The sequence below is a fragment of the Scomber scombrus genome, chromosome 10, assembly GCF_963691925.1.
Source record: "Scomber scombrus chromosome 10, fScoSco1.1, whole genome shotgun sequence".
Taxonomy (NCBI): domain Eukaryota; kingdom Metazoa; phylum Chordata; class Actinopteri; order Scombriformes; family Scombridae; genus Scomber; species Scomber scombrus.
In genome coordinates, this window is record NC_084979.1 from 7,096,681 (window position 1) to 7,118,230 (window position 21,550).

The 21,550-nt window shown below is 38.1% G+C and overlaps 2 protein-coding genes across 4 annotated transcripts; one reads left to right on the forward strand and one right to left on the reverse strand.

Annotated features, from left to right (window-relative positions):
* Positions 1-5,121: 5,121 nt before the first annotated feature.
* znf341 (zinc finger protein 341) lies at positions 5,122-12,766 on the reverse strand. Of its 3 annotated transcripts, none has more exons than XM_062427312.1 (16): positions 12,736-12,766; positions 11,545-11,655; positions 10,458-10,648; positions 9,827-9,976; positions 9,334-9,708; positions 9,014-9,197; positions 8,806-8,896; positions 8,614-8,704; positions 7,849-8,053; positions 7,496-7,758; positions 7,202-7,410; positions 6,946-7,042; positions 6,617-6,749; positions 6,354-6,465; positions 6,091-6,161; positions 5,122-6,005 (listed from the first exon to the last, which is right to left on the reverse strand). In XM_062427312.1, exons 1-16 carry the CDS (start codon positions 12,764-12,766, stop codon positions 5,470-5,472), a joined length of 2,850 nt encoding a protein of 949 aa, XP_062283296.1. In that variant the 3' UTR covers positions 5,122-5,469. The 3 variants fall into 3 exon arrangements, with proteins under 3 accessions (XP_062283296.1, XP_062283297.1, XP_062283295.1); XM_062427313.1 differs by having other exon boundaries at positions 7,496-7,743; positions 8,806-8,899; XM_062427311.1 differs by having other exon boundaries at positions 8,806-8,899.
* Positions 12,767-14,502: 1,736 nt separating this feature from the next.
* Positions 14,503-20,945, forward strand: e2f1 (E2F transcription factor 1). The gene is made up of 7 exons (XM_062427720.1): positions 14,503-14,754; positions 15,102-15,201; positions 16,835-17,054; positions 17,330-17,482; positions 18,443-18,557; positions 18,642-18,924; positions 20,404-20,945. The coding sequence occupies exons 1-7, from the start codon at positions 14,503-14,505 to the stop codon at positions 20,643-20,645; spliced, it is 1,365 nt and encodes a 454-aa protein (XP_062283704.1). The 3' UTR covers positions 20,646-20,945.
* The last annotated feature ends 605 nt before the right edge of the window (positions 20,946-21,550 follow it).

The following is a 21,550-nucleotide window of genomic DNA, read 5'->3' on the forward strand; positions in this document are numbered from 1 at the left end:
TTTTGTGTTAGCATGTTTTGTGTTTGCATGTTTTGTGTTTGCATGTTTTGTGTTTTGTGTTAGCATGTTTCGTGTTTGCATGTTTTGTGTTTGCATGTTTTGTGTTAGCATGTTTTGTGTTAGCATGTTTTGTGTTTTGTTTTAGCATGTTTTGTGTTTTGTTTTAGCCTGTTTTGTGTTAGCATGTTTTGTGTTTGCATGTTTTGTGTTTTGTGTTAGCATGTTTTGTGTTTGCATGTTTTGTGTTTGCATGTTTTGTGTTTGCATGTTTTGTGTATATTTTTATAATTATTGCATGTTTAAATGTCATGTATGTTTAACTCTCAGTTGACTTTATTATGTTTTACTTACTAATATCATTTTTTCATGTGTTTTTTCTCTTTGTATGTCCTCACATATTTTAATGTTGTTTTGTGTTTTGTGTTTGCATGTTTTGTGTATATTTTTATAATTATTTTATGTTTAAATGTCATGTATTATTAACTATCAGTTGACTTTATTATGTTTTACTTACTAATATCATTTTTTGTGTGTTTTTTTCTCTTTGTATGTCCTCACACATTTTAATGTTTTGCATGTTTTGTGTTTGCATGTTTTGTGTTTGCATTTTTTGTGTTTTGTGTTAGCATGTTTTGTGTTTTGTGTTAGCATGTTTTGTGTTAACATGTTTTGTGTTAGCCTGTTTTGTGTTTGCATGTTTTGTGTTAGCATGTTTTGTGTTTTCATGTTTTGTGTTAGCATGTTTTGTGTTTGCATGTTTTGTGTATTTTTTATAATTATTTTATGTTTAAATGTCATGTTTATTTAACTAACAGTTGACTTTATAATGTTTTACTTACTAATATCATTTTTTCATGTGTTTTTTTCTCTTTGTATGTCCTCACACACTTTAATGTTTTGCATGTTTTTTTGTATATTTTTATAATTATTGAATGTTTAAGTGTCATGTATATTTGTATAGTAACTTTCAGTTGTCTTTATTATGTTTTACTTACTAATATCATTTTTTTCATGTTTTTTTCTCTTTGTATGTCCTCACACATTTTAGTGTTGTTTTGAATGTTTTGTGTTTGCATGTTTTGTGTATATTTTTATAATTATTGCATGTTTAAATGTCATGTATGTTTACCTATCAGTTGACTTTATTATGTTTTACTTGCTAATATCATTTTTTCATGTGTTTTTTCTCTTTGTATGTCCTCACACATTTTAATGTTGTTTTGCATGTTTTGTGTTTGCATGTTTTGTGTTAGTATGTTTTGTGTTTGCATGTTTTGTGTTAGCATGTTTTGTGTTAACATGTTTTGTGTTAGCCTGTTTTGTGTTAGCATGTTTTGTGTTTTGTGTTAGCATGTTTTGTGTTTGCATGTTTTGTGTATATTTTTATAATTATTTTATGTTTAAATGTCATGTATATTTAACTATCAGTTGATTTTATTATGTTTTACTTACTAATATCATTTTTTCATGTGTTTTTTTCTCTTTGTATGTCCTCACACATTTTAATGTTTTGCATGTTTTGTGTTAGCATGTTTGGTGTTTGCATGTTTTTTGTTTAGTGTTTGCATGTTTTGTGTTTGCATGTTTTGTGTATATTTTTATAATCAATGCATGTTTAAATGTCATTTATGTTTAACTCTCAGTTGACTTTATTATGTTTTACTTACTAATATCATTTTTTCGTGTGTTTTTTTCTCTTTGTATGTCCTCACACATTTCAATGTTTTGCATGTTTTTTGTATATTTTTATAATTATTGAATGTTTAAGTGTCATGTATATTTGTATAGTAACTTTCAGTTGACTTTATTATGTTTTACTTACTTTCATGTGTCTTTTCTCTTTGTATGTCCTCACACATTTTAATGTTTTGCATGTTTTGTGTTTGCATGTTTTGTGTTAGCCTGTTTTGTGTTAGCCTGTTTTGTGTTTGCATGTTTTGTGTTTGCATGTTTTGTGTATATTTTTATAATTATTTTATGTTTAAATGTCATGTATGTTTAACTCTTAGTTGACTTTATAATGTTTTACTTACTAATATCATTTTTTCATGTGTTTTTGTCTCTTTGTATGTCCTCACAAACTTTAATGTTTTGCATGTTTTTTTGTATATTTTTATAATTATTGAATGTTTAAGTGTCATGTATATTTGTATAGTAACTTTCAGTCGACTTTATTATGTTTTACTTACTAATATCATTTTTTCATGTTTTTTTCTCTTTGTATGTCCTCACACATTTTAATGTTTTGATGTTTTGCATGTTTTGTGTTTGCATGTTTTGTGTTTAGTGTTTGCATGTTTTGTGTTTGCATGTTTTGTGTATATTTTTATAATTATTTTATGTTTAAATGTCATGTATGTTTAACTCTTAGTTGACTTTATTATGTTTTACTTAATAATATCATTTTTTCATGTGTTTTTGTCTCTTTGTATGTCCTCACACACTTAAATGTTTTGCATGTTTTTTGTATATTTTTATAATTATTGAATGTTTAAGTGTCATGTATATTTGTATAGTAACTTTCAGTTGATTTTATTATGTTTTACTTACTAATATCATTTTTTTCATGTTTTTTTCTCTTTGTATGTCCTCACACATTTTAGTCTTGTTTTGAATGTTTTGTGTTTGCATGTTTTGTGTATATTTTTATAATTATTGCATGTTTAAATGTCATGTATGTTTACCTATCAGTTGACTTTATTATGTTTTACTTACTAATATCATTTTTTCATGTGTTCTTTTCTCTTTGTGTGTCCTCACACATTTTAATGTTTTGCATGTTTTGTGTTTGCATGTTTTGTGTTAGCATGTTTTGTGTTTTGTGTTAGCATGTTTTGTGTTTGCATGTTTTGTGTTTGCATGTTTTGTGTATATTTTTATAATTATTTTATGTTTAAATGTCATGTATATTTGTATAGTAACTTTCAGTTGACTTTATTATGTTTTACTTACTAATATCATTTTTTCATGTGTTTTTTTCTCTTTGTATGTCCTCATACATTTGAATGTTTTTCCATGTTTTGTGTTAGCATGCTTTGTGTTTGCATGTTTTTTGTTTAGTGTTTGCATGTTTTGTGTTTGCATGTTTTGTGTATATTTTTATAATCAATGCATGTTTAAATGTCATGTATGTTTAACTCTCAGTTGACTTTATTATGTTTTACTTACTAATATCATTTTTTCGTGTGTTTTTTTCTCTTTGTATGTCCTCACACATTTCAATGTTTTGCATGGTTTTTTGTATATTTTTATAATTATTGAATGTTTAAGTGTCATGTATATTTGTATAGTAACTTTCAGTTGACTTTATTATGTTTTACTTACTTTCATGTGTCTTTTCTCTTTGTATGTCCTCACACATTTTAATGTTTTGCATGTTTTGTGTTAGCCTGTTTTGTGTTAGCCTGTTTTGTGTTAGCCTGTTTTGTGTTTGCATGTTTTGTGTATATTTTTATAATTATTGCATGTTTAAATGTCATGTATGTTTAACTCTTAGTTGACTTTATTATGTTTTACTTACTAATATCATTTTTTCATGTGTTTTTGTCTCTTTGTATGTCCTCACACACTTTAATGTTTTGCATGTTTTTTTGTATATTTTTATAATTATTGAATGTTTAAGTGTCATGTATATTTGTATAGTAACTTTCAGTTGACTTTATTATGTTTTACTCACTTACTTTCATGTGTCTTTTCTCTTTGTATGTCCTCACACATTTTAATGTTTTGCATGTTTTGTGTTTGCATGTTTTGTGTATATTTTTAAAATTATTGCATGTTTAAGTGTAATGTATGTTTAACTCTCAGTTTATTTTATTATGTTTTACTTACTAATATCATTTTTTCATGTGTTTTTTTCTCTTTGTAGGTCCTCACACATTTTAATGTTGTTTTGCATGTTTTGTTTATTTTTATAATTCTTGCATGTTTAAGTGTCATGTATGTTTCTTTATTTTGCATTTTTTAAAGTTTATTGTTGTAATTTTATTATGATGTTTCCTCACTGAGAATTACTTACTACTATGTTTCCTTACTTAACCATTTCATATTTTTTTGAGTTTTTTTCTAGCAGCTTCATTTTGTTTGCGTCTATATAAGGTATGTAGTTTTTTTTATCCTATTATCTTTCCTACTCTAAACATTTCAGCCTATAGCTTTGTGTATTGTCTGCAAATAATTGATATTCTCTCAACATCTCTTGTCTCTGACACTTGTGTGGAGTCTCTTCTCTTGTTGCAGATGCTCCAGCTTCCTGAGGTTTCTCCCTTTTCCCCCGTTAAAGGGGAGTTTTGGGGAGTTTTTTCCTCATCCTAATAGGTGGTCTAAATTAATGTTGATTGATTATCACTGTGCCTCTCTCCCTTCACCCTCTATCCTTCTCCTTTCTCCCTCTCATTCATTTTTGGTTATAATATAGTAAAATTGAATTGAATTGACTTTTTAAAGTTGTAATTACGTTTTGTGGAAATACAGTACTTACTGGTATTAAGTGTATTTTATTGTATGTATGACTAAACCAATAAATTTCATTTTAATTTAATTCATCTGCTTTTTTGTACCTCTTCTTTTACTTTCTTTGACTAAATACACCTTCATAACTCATGGTGCACACAAAAAATAGTGCTCAGTCTCGTCCCACTAGCGCACAGTCACTCAGTGTCATGAAACAAGGTGGCTACTATTTCCACATTTGTTCACACACCTATAATGGGATGGCAAGGATGCTGGGCTGTGTGGGCTTACAATATTTGAGACAAGACTTTGTACCTTAATATTAAACACTTAGGACATACAAATTATAACTAGCTTTGGCTTTTGTGTCACTATGCTTCTATTATTGCTAAATGTGGGTAATTCCAGCAGTTGGAATTAAGTCTGATCACTTCTACATGAGCCTATTTGTGGATTTGAAGGATTGTAGATTGGGCAGGCCTCAGCACTCCTGAGTCAGACGTACCTAATTATGTATAAATCTGTGATGAGTTTTACCTGAGTATTATCTACGAGTGGGTAATTGGATATGGCTCTTCTCTGGCTATTGCAGGACATCTAGGAAATCATCAACTGAACTAAAGTGAAAGTAAAGAAAGGCAAATGACAACAGTATCATAGGATGGAATTTTAAGCAAAATGCAAGAATATTTACACGGACACAAATCTACTTTGCGATATTGGTAACCTTTTGCTACAGAAAATGACAGAAAATGTCACCAATTGCTTTTGACATCATGGCACTGTTAAATTAATCTCTATGGCTTATAATGCACAAGATGTGTACTCAAGAGGGTGGCACATCTACCAGGTAACATATCCCCCAAATCATTTTCATATACAATTAAAGAGAAAAGTAGTGCATATCAATTAAATAATATAAATAACGTTTTAATTTAAAACAGATCATTTCCCAGACTTTGATTGATTTAGTTGGTCTGTGTCCAGGAAACATTCCTTCAAAGACGATGCTTAGAACTACAAACATGGCTGCTGCAAACAGTTTTGGTCGTTCCTCTGGATCTGCTCCAGCACCTCGCCTCCGTGTTCCACCCCATTGTCCTGCTGCTCCTCTTCTCTTTGCGTGTGCTCCTCTGAGGCGGTGATCGACATCGCAGCGTGGCAACCCTCGTCAGTCCTTCCTTCCTCCTCCTCCTCCTCCTCCTCCCCTAGTGTTTCCTCCTGCTCTAGTCTTCCCTTTGAGCAGTCGTCTTCCTCTCTGTCACCTCCGCCAGCACCTATCCTTTTCGCTTTTCTCGCGAACCTTCCTCTCCTCCCGTCATCCTCTCCGTCATTACTTTCTCCGACCTCGTCTTCCTCTGCGTCTTCGGTCCCTCCTTCGTTTCCTGCTGCTGGACATTTGTGGTCTCTGTAGTAGCTCTGTCTGGTGAATCCCTTGTTGCAGGTGAGGCATCTGAAGCGGTAGTTGTCCGTGTGGGACTGCTGATGCTCCAGCATGTGGGCCCTGCGGCTGAACGCCTTCTGACAAAACAGACACTTGTAGGGCTTGATACCTGGAGGAGAGAGAAAAATACGATGTCATAAAGTTGTACAGTTAGGGTTAGGGTTAACTATTTATTGGTATTATTATTGACTCACCAGAATGTGACAGAATGTGGGCCTTGAGTTTGTCAGGTCTGTTGAATTCTTTGGTGCAGCCTACATGCGTCCTGATGACAAACAAAACAGCATAAAATGTAATTGTATTTTCCAAATTATCTAGAAAAAAGCAAGAAAATCTGAAAGGAAATAATGAAAAGAAGAACTAAAAAAATCCAAAATAAGGCCAGAAAAAGCAGAAATTAGAGAAAAGGAGAAGGTTAAAGAATGAGTGACTTCAGCTTTCCATTGGAGAGCCTCACCTGAAAGGACACTTGTATTTTTTAAAGGGTTCGTGGATGAGCATGTGTCGCTTCACTTTGTCCTTCCTGTTGAACGTCGCCTCACAAAGGGAACATTTGTACGGCTTTTCACCTGGAACATAGAATCAGCATCACACTCACACCTATACTTTGATGAGGTGACCTTTTATAGTTATCGCGTAGGTTAAATGATTTGTAAATGTTGTGAATATAACTCAAATGTTTCAACACCTTTTTACTCAGCAGCCGTGTGTGATAGGTACCTGAGTGAATACGTGTGTGCAATTTGAGGTAGTGCTCTGTCTTAAAGGCCTTCTTGCAGATCTGACACTTGAACCTCCCTCCGATGCCGTGAGTGGGAAGGTGGCGTCTGAAGTATCTCTCGCAGGGGAACACCTGATTGACATAAAGAGAACAAATCAGACGCTGAACAAAGTCTTAAAATGTGACATTAAAAAAACCCTTATTAAACATTTTAAAGATATTAGTCATGGTAGATTTATGGCTTCTGTAACTTCTACTGTTCAATTATCTCCACGAGGATTGCAGATGACATTTAAGACTCCGTAAGTATACGGTGCGTGTTTTGTACCTTTTGACAGTGTGGGCAGGGAAAGCTGTGTGAGGCTGTCAGTAGATGCTGTTCCAAAGCCTCCTGGGTAGAATATCTGCTTTGACATTTCACACACCTAAAGTGAAGCGCAAGAAAAAAGAAGAAAAAAAATCAATATTGAGTCATACCAGAAAAGCAAGAACATAAAACAAGTAAAGAGATGTCGGTATTCTTCTCCTCCGTTCTGCTATAAATCATATAAAGTCAATACACCAGGAAGATTGGTTGAGCTGACCTGTAGACTGTGGTTTCTTTACGCGTGTTCTGCTGTGGGCAGAAGCAGTGGGAGTACTGGTGGACTCCCAGTTCGAACAGCGAGGGGAACACCTTGCTGCAGAGGTGGCAGCGGTATGTCAGCTGCTCCTGGTGCGTCCTGATGTGCTCCAGGAACTGATCCAACTTCTGGAAGGTCTGGGAGCAAGCCTTCAACACACACTTATAAACCTGCAGGAAAGCAAGCAGGGTTAATTATCTTGACATTGAAAAATCAAACCCAAGAGACAAAAAGTACAAAAACGTATGTACTCACCTGTTCCCCTTTGTGCTGGGTCATGTGGGACTTGAGCTGGAAGTAGGTTTTGAATTTGCTGGCGCAGAACTGGCACTGGTAGGAGCTGTCTATCACAACGATTTGTTTGGTCTGAGCCTGGCACTGTTGGTTGTGGTTGGACTCGTGCATCTGGACCTGAGAGTGCCCGTTCTGCACATCTTCCATTCCCCTGCCCTCTGGATCCACCTGGGCCTCGGTCGCACTCTGCTCCAGCTCCCCTGGAGGTTCTGCAATCAAGAGTACTACTAACTGTTAGTGCTGCAGTAGTAAAGCTGATGCTGGATCAGTAGATGTTACTCATTTGAATTTATAATTGACATCATATCTAATACCTGTTTGAGCTGCCTCTTCCTGTGCTTGTGTTTGACTGTTCTGCTGCTGTTGTCGCTCCTCTTCTTGCTCACCTTGCTGCTGCTGCTGCTGCTGCTGTTGCTGCTGCTGCTCTCTGCCCGCTTCGTCTTCATTGGCTAACACTGGCACCACCTTTACTGTGATTGGTAATCTTGAGACCGTGCTGGCTACTCCCATAGGCCACACCTTTAAGATAAAGACAGCTGATGTTACTCTGTTGTTGCCATTATTGCGTTCACAAACTATGTGCATCAGGGGTATGCTGACATATTTTTTAGAAATTTGGACTCAGCTACTTTTATTATGTACTATTTGTTATTTTTATTCTTATATTCCATTAATGTTTTTATTTCTTTCCTCTTTCTTTTCTGTGCTTTTTTTTTAACATTGCTCTATGCTCTTTTATGTGATGTAATTTATTTTTGTTGTAAAGCACTTTGAGCTGCATTTATTGTATGGAAGGGGCTTTACAAATAAAGTTATTATTATTAGTATTATTATTATTATTATTATTATTATTATTATTAGTAGTAGTAGTAGTAGTAGTAGTATTAGCAAATTATACATTTTTGGACAAGCATTGCCTGAAATCTGTGATGAATAATTTGAAAGAATTTCAATGCTTAATTTTAATCATATAACATGAACCATATCTTTTATTTTAAATATTTGACCCTCAATAGGGAAGTTTAGAAGTGAAAAACAAACATTTATCTCATAAAGTATGATGACAAACTCTTCAGAACCTTGTGTGTCTGCATGTGTTTCTTCACGTTGGACTTCTGGGCGAACGCTCGGCCGCAGACGATGCACTGAAACGGTTTCTCTCCTGTGTGGCTGCAAAAAGTAGTAGATAGTGAGAAGTCATGAGTGGAAGGCAGCAGAGATGCTTTCCTCTGAGTAGAAGTCTATTTTTGGATTTTTGGACAGCGACTCACCTTCTGATGTGCTGCTGAAGATCAAAGTTTTTTGAGAAGATTTTGTCACAGAAATTACATTTCAGCTTTGGACCTTTGCCTTTCAGCTGCTCTGCTGAGGAGATGAAAACTGTATCCAATCAACAGCTTTAACACTCTGGAAAACGATAATACAAAAATACTTGCAATATTTTTCTCCACACACACACACACACACACACACACATACCTGAGTTTCCATCTGGGCTCTTTTTGCTACACCTTGGTCGTTTGGGGATGATGACCTTTTCAAAGTCACCCAGCTCCGTCAGATTGGCGGTGATGCTGCAGGTCTTAGTTTTGGTGCCCTGTTTTCCGGGGCTATAGACAGGAGGGGTGGTGTATGACTGGCTCTCCACACACTGACTGGGCACCTGATGGAGAACATTATCCCATCATTCAATTTACTACTTTTCAACACATTCTTCAGTATTCTTTTTGCAGCCATTATAGACAGAAACAATGTTTTTTTTCTCCTGCAACAACACCTGGAATTAAATGTTGACTCACTTGTATAGGATGGAAAGGTTGCAAACCCAGGGTGTGGATCTCTGCACTACCACCCCCAGCCATATGTGGCAGTGTGCTGTACACCTGGACCACCGAATTGCTGTGGCTCGCTGGGACTTGAGACGAGAGCGGCTGTTGTGTGGGCTGTGCAGCTGGAAGGGGGAGGGCTGGTGTCTGGCTAGAAGGCGGCAGGGGGTGTGAGGACTGCTGTTGCTGTTGCTGTTGTTGCTGTTGTTGCTGCTGCTGCTGCTGCTGCTGCTGCTGCTGCTGCTGCTGCTGCTGCTGTTGCTGCTGTTGGTGGTGATGATGATGATGGTGGTGGTGGTGATGGTGCTGAAGGTACGATACCCCAGCTGTGTGCATGCTGAGGTTACTCTGAGAAAAAAAAAAGAAGTAGATAGAATATTAGTGCACCAACATACTATATATTTATTGTATGCTCAAAACAGAGAGCGTGATATACAGTGTAGTGCTTCTATCCACTCTGTATTACCTGTATAGGTGTCTGCATGGTGGCCATAGGCTGGTCAATAGAAGTGAAGGCTGAGATAGCTGACATGAGGATATCATCGCTGACCAGCACGTTGCCTTGGACCAGAGTGTGTGTCAGAGGGGAAGGAGGGACTGTGATGTAGGTGGATACCTGGTGCATAAGTGGGGAGAACACAAACATAAAATATACTGTAGGTTGGTATTTGCTTTCTTGGTATAGAAACAATTCATATAAGTGAGCAAGCATACTTTATTTCCTCAGTTACCTCAGCGTATTATTTCTTTAATCAGTGGCACCAACAAATTCTACTTTTTCCCCGCTTTTTCCCTCATTGCAGTCCTTTTTTAACAAAAATTTTAATAATAAAATATCTGTATATTATATTTAATTAATCAGTCTGTTGTTTTTTATTTTCCTTGTTTCTTCTATTTCTTGTTTATCCTCACTATTCTTATTCATATACCAATTATTGGTACAATTATGTGTTCTATGTGTTTATTATCCTAGATTTAAAAATATGACCCAATCTAAAACTAATTATTCATGAACCATCATCAAACTGACCACACAATTTTCCAGTCACCCACATAGAAAAAAACAACCCCAAAATAGCCCCTCTTTCTGTTCCCACCTGTCTGTTGGCAGGAGTCTGTGGTCCGGAGCTGATAGAGGGGACGGGCGTGTAGGCGTTGCTGGAAGCCAGGGACACTGTGGACAGGGAGGGGGCGCTAGACTGGCACTGTTCCCTCTTGTGTGTCATGAACGCTGGCAGAGAGTTGAACTGTTTTTTACACTTCCCACACAGGAACACGTCCTCGTCGTCTGAAGCGAAGGACAAACAGCAAAGGATGTTTGAGGCACATGCAGCAGAAAACCATGGAGAGAAGAACTAACAGACCTGTACCACAAGTCACATAAATCACTGCTTTAATAATACAAATAAATACATATTTTACTGTAATCCTGTTGTTTTACGTAAGAGGTTTATTTTTACTATTCCAAAAGTCCTTTCTACATCTGTCTCCATGGCAACTGTCCCATGTTACTCCTTTAGACTGGTTCTGATTGAGTGTCATGGGTACAGGCCATGCCACCACTTACCCTCTAAGCTTAGCTCACAATCCTAGAGGGGGGCGTGGTCTCCATAGAGGTTTTTGACTCATTTTTCTAGTCTTTCTACTCAGCTGGAACCAGTTTTTCTTGTAAGATGCTGACACACGTTTACAGTTTATTATGATGCTTTCATTGAGAGTGGCTAAAACTGAGCCGAAGTTTTTATTAGTGTAAGCACAAACCAATAAAAATCATAACTTGCTTGTAACAAGCTGTATAAAACTAAAAACAATAAATAAAACATTAACTCTTAAGGGGAAAAGTGGAGATTCAGTTTAACAAAATGAACTTCATGTGTTCAATGAGTGAGTGTAAGTATTGAGAGATTATGAGACAGCATTTGCTTACTAGTACACCTGAGCTACACAATGCATCTGAGGAAAACCCTGATGTGGTGGAGCTTGTAAAGTTTAATAATACTAATATCCTGTTGCCTATGTTCCCTGTGAATAAAATAAGAGAATAACATTTCCTGTCTTGCAACCTCAAGCTATTCAAAAGAAGCATGTTCCGTCTTCTTAACATCATCTTTGTGCATCAGCTGGTATTGTGTTTGTGCATTTTAAATGACAGACTGACTTCAGGCTGGTTACCTATGTACTTACCCATAGACTGGATCGTGGGCGTTCCAGAGACATTCTGGTTGTTTGGGTCAGGAACTCCGCCTTGGCCATCCAGCAGTGACTGGACCGCCAACACTGTCTGGTTGTCCATGCCTCAAGAGGATGATGAAGAAACATGTTATATGTCATATTCGGCCAAGCTCTGCTGTATGTGATATTTATTGAGCAGCTGTTCATTTTGCATGGACACCCCTGGATTAGTGAAGTAAAATTTTTATTTTGTATGCTTACAGTGTAAACTGTTCCTGATGTGCAAAGACCGATGGTCTGTTAATGTTTGATACAAACTTAAATGATTGAAGATGAAGTCTAGTTTATTGTTCATCTTTGTACAGTTTAACGGCAATACTATTTAGTAGAAAAACACCTTATGTTTGATGTGTATTTCTGGATAAATGATTCTTTCAGGAAGGATTTGTAAAGCAGGTACAGAAGACAGGACAACTTCTTTCTTTGTAATACAATATAAAAAAAGTTTGTTCTTGTTTATGTTTGACAACAATTACACTGCTACTGTATTAAGTCCATGGAGCTTGGCACTTTTATGTGCATGACACAATAATTATCTCATTTAAGGTTTTTAAGTCTATTAAGGGTTATTAAATGACATATTAGTGTGTGCTTCAAGTCATGAACAGCAGCTTTACTCATTTCTTTATATACATGTTATTACACATTGACAGAGTGCACACAAATGTAATGACTACTACTACTGATACATACCTCAAGAAATTAAAATACACAAAGCATAAGGTAATTATAGAATTCTCTATAGACAGACAGAGAAACAGTGATAGTCCTTGTAGATACACTTGTATTATAGGAGTATCACAGTGTGCTTTCATCAGAGGGGCCTGCTGTTAAAGTATGAAAAACAGTCTGAATTGCAGGAAAAGGCTCATATCGTTTCATTGCCTGACTGCAACCGGGTAAGAATATCTCAAACTGCTCATAAGGTCTGAGCAGTAATAAATCTGTTCGTTTGTTTACAACCATGGACTCTCTCCCTGGCAAAAGGATGTTTTGATTGTTACAACACAAATAGACGTCTTAACGTAGGGTTTTAAAGGTTTTTTGCATATGCAAATGTTCCTGCTATACTAACGCTGTTTAAAAAGCAAGTGCACATTTTTTCTAGACGTAGTTACGTGGTTATTAACAAATTATTCCTACCTTCAAGCACTTCAAATATTGCCTGCGCCATCTTGCAGTTCTCCTACTGCACGCTATAGGCGCTCGATTAGCAGTGGCTGCCTGCTCAGTGACGTTCCCTTCATGCACAAAAAGACGTCGGAAATATTAAAATAAACAAGTTGGAAGCAAATATTTGCTGTATTCATTGTCACAATAGACCGACAATACAGTTGAAATTATGTCCCAGTTGGAAGTATGGCGTGTTTGTTAGTCTGAAACAACCAAACTACATCGTTTGCGGGGTTTTGGCTTTTGAGCTCTAAATAACAATTTCACGCCGTGACACACAATAAACACAGAACGTGACACTTGAGTATGTGTTGAGAGCCAATACATGTTATATTGAACAATATTAAATGAAATAAATCATATGTTCATTTAAATGAAGGTAAAAAAATAACATGGTGATGATTCATTTGTTTCCCCTCGCTGAACTTAAACGCACCTTCACATCGACAAATCTGCGCTCGCTAAAGATAACCGACAACCGCCTGAACCAATCAGAGCCCGTCAGTCTCGCCCAACGGAAGATTCGGCGTTTCAACCAATGGTAGCCGTCGGAGTGGCGCACGTGCCGGTTTCGCGGCAAAAAAGATTTCGCGCGAAAACCGTCCGAGCCTTGTTTAGATGTAGATCAGCTGGGACAATAACAACAATAACAGCCGATAACGGGGTCGGGACGGCGCTTTTAGAAACGGACTGTACCCGGCGCGAGCAACCGAAGGACTACCGGCGGCTGTTTTAAAGGACGAGCGCGTGTTTCACCGCTTTTTTTCATCATATTTTCCAATTTTGTCGGACTGCTTCCTGCGTGCCCCAACATAACGAGGGGGTTGAAGAACTACGGCTAATAGCTAGCATGCTAATCTGCCCTATATATTTTCTATTTAAAGCTATCTCCCAGTATTCCGCTGAACTGTTTCTTTCACATGTCTCCTCTCAAATATGCCTTTGACTTGTGGTGACGCCGTTTGCTTTACAAATCATTTATTGTGTTAGCTTACTCCTGGAAAGCTGCTATAAAGTTTTTAATAGCCATTTAAATGAAGTCCCGTCCTGAGTGTAAGTAGAAATAACAGTGTTTTATGCGTGTACGTGTGTCATTTTAGCTGCTGTGTTAATTTGTTGAACTTATTTCTTTGCCTTTGTGTGTCGGGGCATGCTAGCTGGTTAGCAGGGTTGGTAGTTGTGTTCAGGGCAGTGCGGCCAGGCCTCGCAGGACATATGAAAACAAAAGATTAGCTCTGTTGCTAGCTCGTTTCAACCCCTCAGTGTTTATTACTGCTTCGGCCTATTTTGTAGCTATTACCTTGCCACGTTATAAGCGCCTCAAGGTGTGTAGGGGTTGGCATGCATTTAGCAATATTATTTTATTTGCCACATTTCCTGTCTGGCAGAACATCCTGTCTTACTTATTCATCATTAGTTTAAATTAGTTTTAGCCCATCGCTTTTAATATTGTCATTAATGTTAATAATGTTGTTTGTAATATGTTTGTAGTAGCTTGTTTATTAACAGTGAAATCTAACATCAAGAAAGAGGAACCTTTGTAAAGAAATGTCCAAGCTGCCTAACAACACCTGTAAGCAAACTTTCAGGAGCTTTCACCCTTCTTCCTTAAATTCGCTGAGTACAGCAAATCCAAGCAGGTGTTGATACTCAGTGGAGCTCCAGCACCTTGGCTTGCGAGCCACCCCTCCAACCACCTCCAGAGTCCAGTCTAAAGGTGCTGTTTGAGACACTGCCATGTCAGAGACTCTTATAACAGGACAGACGTCGGAGGATCTGTTGGCTGACTTTGAGACTTTGCTGAACTCTGGGAGTATCAACCTGGGCGAGGACCACCAGATAGTCATCATCACCAGCCCAAGCAATGAAGGGCTCCACCCAACCGCCGCCCCCACCAGCACGGGGGAAATCCTGCTGTTCGCCACGCCGCAGGGACCAGCTGACGTTGGGCTCCAGGACAAGAGACGACCGGCCCTTGGAAGACCTCCGGTGAGAGGAAGGAGAGGAGGGGAGGAGGAGGGAGGTGTGGGAAGAAGTGGGAAAGGCAGAAGTGAAAGAAAGTGAGGGAGCGAGTAAGGAAGTGGTTAGCTGAGTAGTGGTCTTTATCCAGTTATGTTTACATGTGTACATTGATGTGCTTCACCGTGCGTAACCGAGCTGTAGAACATCCACCTGTTGCTTGTTTTGTCTTATTTTGTCAGCAGGTGGTTTCTTTTTCTATCCCCTAATACATAATGAGTACTTCATAATCATAACATGTAGTAGGATCTTTTTTTGACAATGTCTCAGTTTCTTTTTCATCAACCGTCCATTTGTTTTTCTTTCTGTTTCTTCAGGTTAAGAGGAAGTTGGACCTCGATAGTGACCACCAGTATGTCAGCACCACGCGACCATCCATAGGCCAAGCACCGCCTTCCACACCTGCCCCTCCCAGAGGTACAAACGCAGGCCGCAGCTTATTGTGCTTTTTTTTTCTCCATTGTTACCTGGAATTCACAGCAGAAGCAACAATAGAAACCTCAGCATCGGTGGTGTGTGAGCGTTGCATCTGTCCAATTCACACACACACACACACACGTCCTTTCATCAACGCAGACAACAGCCTGACAAACTGTCTTTGTCTTCAGCAGGATGAATAGCATCAGATACAACAATTACAACTTTTGTTCTGTCTGTTAAATGAAAAAAAGTAATTATTGATTGATTGATTCAGTTTTCCGCTTCCATTGAACTTCTATATTCTTACATATATTCTAAGAGCAGAAGAGAATTGGACATTTTACAGTTTTATTATGAATACAGAACTGAAAATGGCTTAAAAAGTGACACTGAAACATTTCACCTCATGTCTCAAACTGTAAAGTTTCCATGAATAATGTGCATTTGATTAGAAGCAGGCAAATTTATAAAGATTCTGAGAAAGATTATACATTTCTGAATCTCCAAGTTCTTCTACATACAATACTTTACAATACAATAAAGCATAGTCCCCATGACATTTCATAACATGCAATTATTGAATAACCTCAGAACATCTGGATTTTAGACCCTTTGTATTCTGCTGACATCACCTATATTTTTAGATTTGTGTAAAATCATGATTTTTTTTTTTGCTTGTTGCCTCCTAATTAACCAAACTAAGAATTGCTGTTTGTACAGAGACTGTATTTTTTATTAGGTTTTTGTATTTGCCACTTTTTTTTCCTAAAGAGTAAAACTGAAACGGGAGAAGAAGACTCGCCTGCCAAAAACAAAACCACGAGTGACATTACAGAGTCCAACTGACACATAAATTAAGGGACTCCTGTGTCCAGCTCACATAAAATAGTTTAGAATTCCTACATTAATGTTTTAAAATTCCCCAATTTATAAGATTTATGCGGATATAAAGTCAAATATGCTCTATAATACTATCATGTGAAAAGGTTTAAACTTCCAGGGCACTCTCCCAGTATGTTAGTGTCAAAGTGAACCAGTAAAGCTTCTTTTTCAGCAGTCACACAGGTGTATCTGATCAAAGTCCAGTCTGTAGTGATAGCTGAGCAGTATTAGTTCTGCTGTAATTTGCCCCACAAGAAAAATCTTCAGCTTTGTCATAGTTTGACAGTACAGCACAGGACTATCCGAGTCTAAACAAAGTGACATTTAATTATTAATTAAAGCTTTACTATTTTGAGATGTGAATATGAAGTTAAATATGATAACATAGTATTCAGAAAATATAAAAACTGGCATTAAAACAAATAAACAATAAAACAGATGTTTAACTTGGACTGTTAACTAACTCATTCTTATCTGGATATTGAGAAATGAAAAATGGTGCATTCCTCAGTGGTGACAGGAGATTAGATTTCATTCCTGAGCTTTGATGTGTCACTTCTTCTTGGCTAACACCAGAATACCTCTGGGTAAAACCAGGTGAACCTGTATTGCCTGCATAAGAGGAGATGGGATACTGTTTTTCACTGCTGCCTCTGATTGTGATTGAAGTCAATAAGGGTGTCTTTTAAAACAAACAACAACAAAAAAGACCACATTTTAAAGCTGTATTTGTTCCTTTTCCTTTCAGTTCCTCGAAACACGGCGGAGAAGTCACGGTATGACACGTCCTTGAACCTGACCACAAAGCGCTTTCTCAACCTGTTGTCCCAGTCAGCTGACGGCGTGGTGGACCTGAACTGGGCCTCGCAAGTCCTGGACGTCCAGAAGAGACGCATCTACGACATCACCAACGTTCTGGAGGGAATCCAGCTCATCTCTAAGAAATCCAAGAACAACATCCAGTGGCTGTGAGTATAAAACAGCCTTATAAGTGTATTATTACTCTGGATAATAATGCAGCAGTATAAATAAAGTGTAAATATATCTAACTGACATACAAAACATGAACGGCTTCAACACTAAAACATCATAAGCGCAAGTACAGTGACTGAAGAATGCGGAAAAAATGAATTCCAGCCTCTAACGGGGCCAGGACATGCCTCATTACAGAAGTCAAATTCTAAAAGTGGCTGGTTTATGTGTTTTGGAGTCATTCATTTTTCTCCGCTCCGTTCCTGTGCAGCGGTAACCGTATCGACGGGGCGTTGGTCGCCCGCCACAAGGAGCTGCAAAGGGAAGTGTGTGACCTCACGGAGGCCGAGGATCAGCTAGACGAGCTCATTTCCAAATGCAACCTCCAGCTCAAACTGCTCACAGAGGACCCACAGAACAAGAAATATCCTTCTCACAGACCTAGAAGTAGCATAGCTGATGTGTGTCAACATGTGCAAAGACAAAGTACAAGGCTCACTAAAGGTTTTCTCTGATAAACACAGCAGTGTAGGCATGTAGCTGAAATGATCAATACACAAGGCTGTGCTCTTCAGTTGGCTTGTGATTCTAATAAGACCACTGAGCATGCACAGTACATGTAGATTCAAGGGCTACATAATGTTAATTTACACAATGTAACACTCATTACCTAAAATTACCTAAAAGACTAGAATACACATTCAGTAAGATCTTTTGAAAGGTGCATAAAGATTGTGCAGCTTATTTTAAAATGACGCTTTAGCAGATACAAGATTCATGAATATCATTCAGAGAGCCAATCACTGATCTGCAGCTGATCAGGAATATAAAACTGATTTGTGTATGTTTGAAAGTCTTTAAGCTGAGATCGAGAACGATTGCTCTCACTTGGGGCGGCTCTGGCTGAGGAGGTTGAGCCGGTCGTCCACTAACAGGATGATCGGCGGTTCGACTCTCAGCTCCTCCAGTCCACATGTCGATGTGTCTTTGGGCAAGATACTTAACCCTAAATTGCTCCCGATAGCTGCGCTAACGGTGTGTGAATGTGTGTGAGAATGTTCATTTCCCCCCGATGAGCAGGTTGGCACCCATCGTGGCAGCACTTGCCATCAGTGTATGAATGGGTGAATGTTACATGTAGTGTAAAAGTGCTTTGAGTGGTCAAAAAGTCTAGAAAAGTGCTATATAATACGTACAGTCCATTTACCATTTTGACCTCAAAGTCTCCAGTCCAAGTCATAGATGGTCACTACAAAACTTCACTGTTTCTTATTATCATCACCAAGGTGCATTTGAGCACTTAACTCCCAACTGCTTCCCAACATTCAAGCTTAGTGAATGTGCTGTGAGTAAATGTGTATTCCTTAATGGTTGCTTCTTTCACGCTGGGCTATGTGCGCTGCCAGGACTTGAGGAAGTCATTTGATTCGCCGGACCAGCTGGTCATGGTGATCAGAGCTCCACCAGAGACTCAGATGCAAGTTTCAGAACCCACTGAGGTACAGGCCTTTTTAAAATAATGAATGAAGTTTGTTTTAATTCATTAGTTTGGTCGAGGTGTTGACGTTTTTTTGGTCTCTCAGGGTTACCAGGTGTCACTGAAGAGCTCGCGGGGTCCCATCGACGTCTTCCTCTGCCCAGAAGACAGCTCGGGCGTCTGCAGCCCCGTAACGGGAAGCAGTCCCTCGAAACCCAACGCCGACCCAACCCTGGCCCCGCCTCCCACGCATCCCGCAGACCAATCGCAAGCCAGAACCTCCACGGCCGCCCTGGAATTGTCCGTATCATCACCAGCGTCCACGTCGTCCACGGCGACGGCAGCCTCCCAGCACGACCCCTCGTCCCTGGTGTTAGGTGGCGACACAGGTGAGCAAAATAAATTCACATTTGATTAAATTCCTTAACTTTATTTATTTATTTTTTATGTAATAATGGAAGGTACCAATTAGGGTTGGGAGATACATCAAAAAAATCTTATCATGATAATTGTTTCCATAATGATCTATATCCATGTTTATCACAATATATGTCATTTGATAATTTGAAGAGTAACCTGATGAAGAAAGAGTTGATTAAAATACCATATAGAATAACTGAGCCCTGACACATTCATACACTCAACTGTAAGATAAAATAAAAGTAGAAGATATTAATTATGTTGTGGTTTTATACCTCTCAAATGTTTAAGAGGTAGAAATCTAAGTAAAAAGGTTATTTTATCACTTTATCTACATTATTTTCTGTGCTTATGTCACATATCATTAGATTTGCTAGTTTTCTTTATGAATTTGGCTGACTGACTGACTGTTGTTGCACTCATTGTGTGATCGATTTGTGATGTGTTGTATTAATTTATTGAGTAAGAAAATGTCCAAAGTTCATCATCGTTATCCACATAAACTTGATTGCGATTTTATATCGAGATCGTTTTATTGCCAAGCACCTAGTCCCAAGCGCTTTATAGAGCTATAGTCCTGTTTTTTGTAAAGACTTAATATTATTCATAAAGGAATAACACACGGACACACAGTACAAGAAGCATTTGTGTAACAAAACTGTGCAAACTGTCCAGTCCACGATTCTGCCACGAGCCTCGTTATCAGCAGCGACGCACCAACCAGATACGGGCCTCCTCTCCACTGCAGAGTCGCTCTTCTGCCTCCCTCACACTTCCTGAAAACGAGCTCGGTTCTTAGACGTTTCTGCTGACTCACACCTGCTCTCCTCAGATAGTTGAGCCCTTCAGCTTAGTTGGCAGCAACATTTCCTGCATCACGGCGCATCAATTAAATCACCCCGACAAGGTTTTTTTTCGCTTCATAGCAACTTGTCCTAAGCGCAGAGGTGTGCACATACATCAAAGAAATGCTGCAGCTAGTCCTTCAAGACATTTACAGGTTATAATTAGTGGCTCAGATTCTTTATCTGAAGCACATAGTGGTGAGGTAATAGGTCGTTTTTCACAATAGATATTTAGACTTGTCATAGCAGGAATAACAAAGGTATTACTAATATCATTATAGACTCAATACTGACACACCTACAGTAAATGGAATGCATGTGCTTTTCTTGCTACGACATGTTAAAAACGCCTATGATGAGAAAATAATCCATGACATGTGTGACACATATTGTCTGGTGTTTGGGTTGATTTTTTTCTTTGGTGTAATTTAATTTAATTGCCTTTTTTTTTTTTTTTTTTTAAACAACTGTTAATTAGGATTAAGTAGTAAATAATATATTAGATTGGACAAGATTAATGATCAGCTGTTTTGTCATAAATATTTCATTAGATCATCAATCGAACGTATTGCAAATGTCATGTCCTATTTTCCTCTGTGACAGAATCTCTACTGGGAGGCGACCCGTTCTCCACTCTTGGAGACATGCCCGACTTTGACTTCTCCCCCCTCTCCTCCACGGACTTCCTGAACGGAGAGGGCCTCCCTCTGCCATTGGACGGTTTCATTAACCTGTCCCCTCCTCACAGTCACGACTACCACTTCGGTCTGGAGGACCACGAGGGCATCAGTGAACTGTTCGATTGTGACTTTGGTGACCTATCGCAAGTTTTGGATGAGAGTTAAATGAAAAAGAGAGGAGGAAGAGAAGGAGGAAGGAAGACTGGACATCAACATTTTATGGACAAAGCTTTGTCATAAACCCATATTTTTTTAATTGTAAGTAATTGGGAAAATGTTTGGTGTAGTAATCGCCTGTCATCCTGGAAATACCACCCCAACTGAAGATCCTGGAAAGACCCCCAAATTGTACAGCACTTCTCTTTGGCCATTTAAAAAAGATTTTAAACCAAGACCTTAGCTTTAGAATAGCTATTTAAATTATTTATATGAATGTTATTTTGATATTTTGTACCAAGTGAGTGAGTGGACTTTTTGTTGATAGTGTTTTATCCAAGTGGATTGTGCAGGTGGTGTTTGTGTGTGGAGTGTGGACTGATAGGACTGGTTTCCTTAACACTGATTACTGCTTGTAACGCGCTGGTGTCAGTCTGAAGCCATTTCTTCACAGGCTGAAGCTGCTTCAGTGAAACCAGCTTTAATCGTAGTGCAGATTCAGAGCCGGGCTTTCCAAAAGCATCTTGGAACTTTGGCACAGTTTCAGTTTCACGCTATTTCAAGTATATTTGTCACAATGATGGAGGTGAAGAGAAAACAACACAAGAAAAGTAAAAAGGCTTCCATGTCATAAAAAGATTTGTGTGTAAAACACTGGAATCCTGAAAGACTGGATCCTCTGACATCTCTATAACTGACAGTGAAAACCTAGACCATGACTAGGTTTGTATGTGTTGCACTGACTGTGTAATAAATGGTCAATTTTAAATCACTCTCTACACCTACTGTCCAGGAAATGGTCAGTTTTAATAGCTTTTTTTAATGCTGTGGACACAAACTAAGATGCTTTTGGGGGGTGATTCCCTCATCTTTCTTGTAATTGGTAACCTAAAGTATTACCGTAATATTTCTAA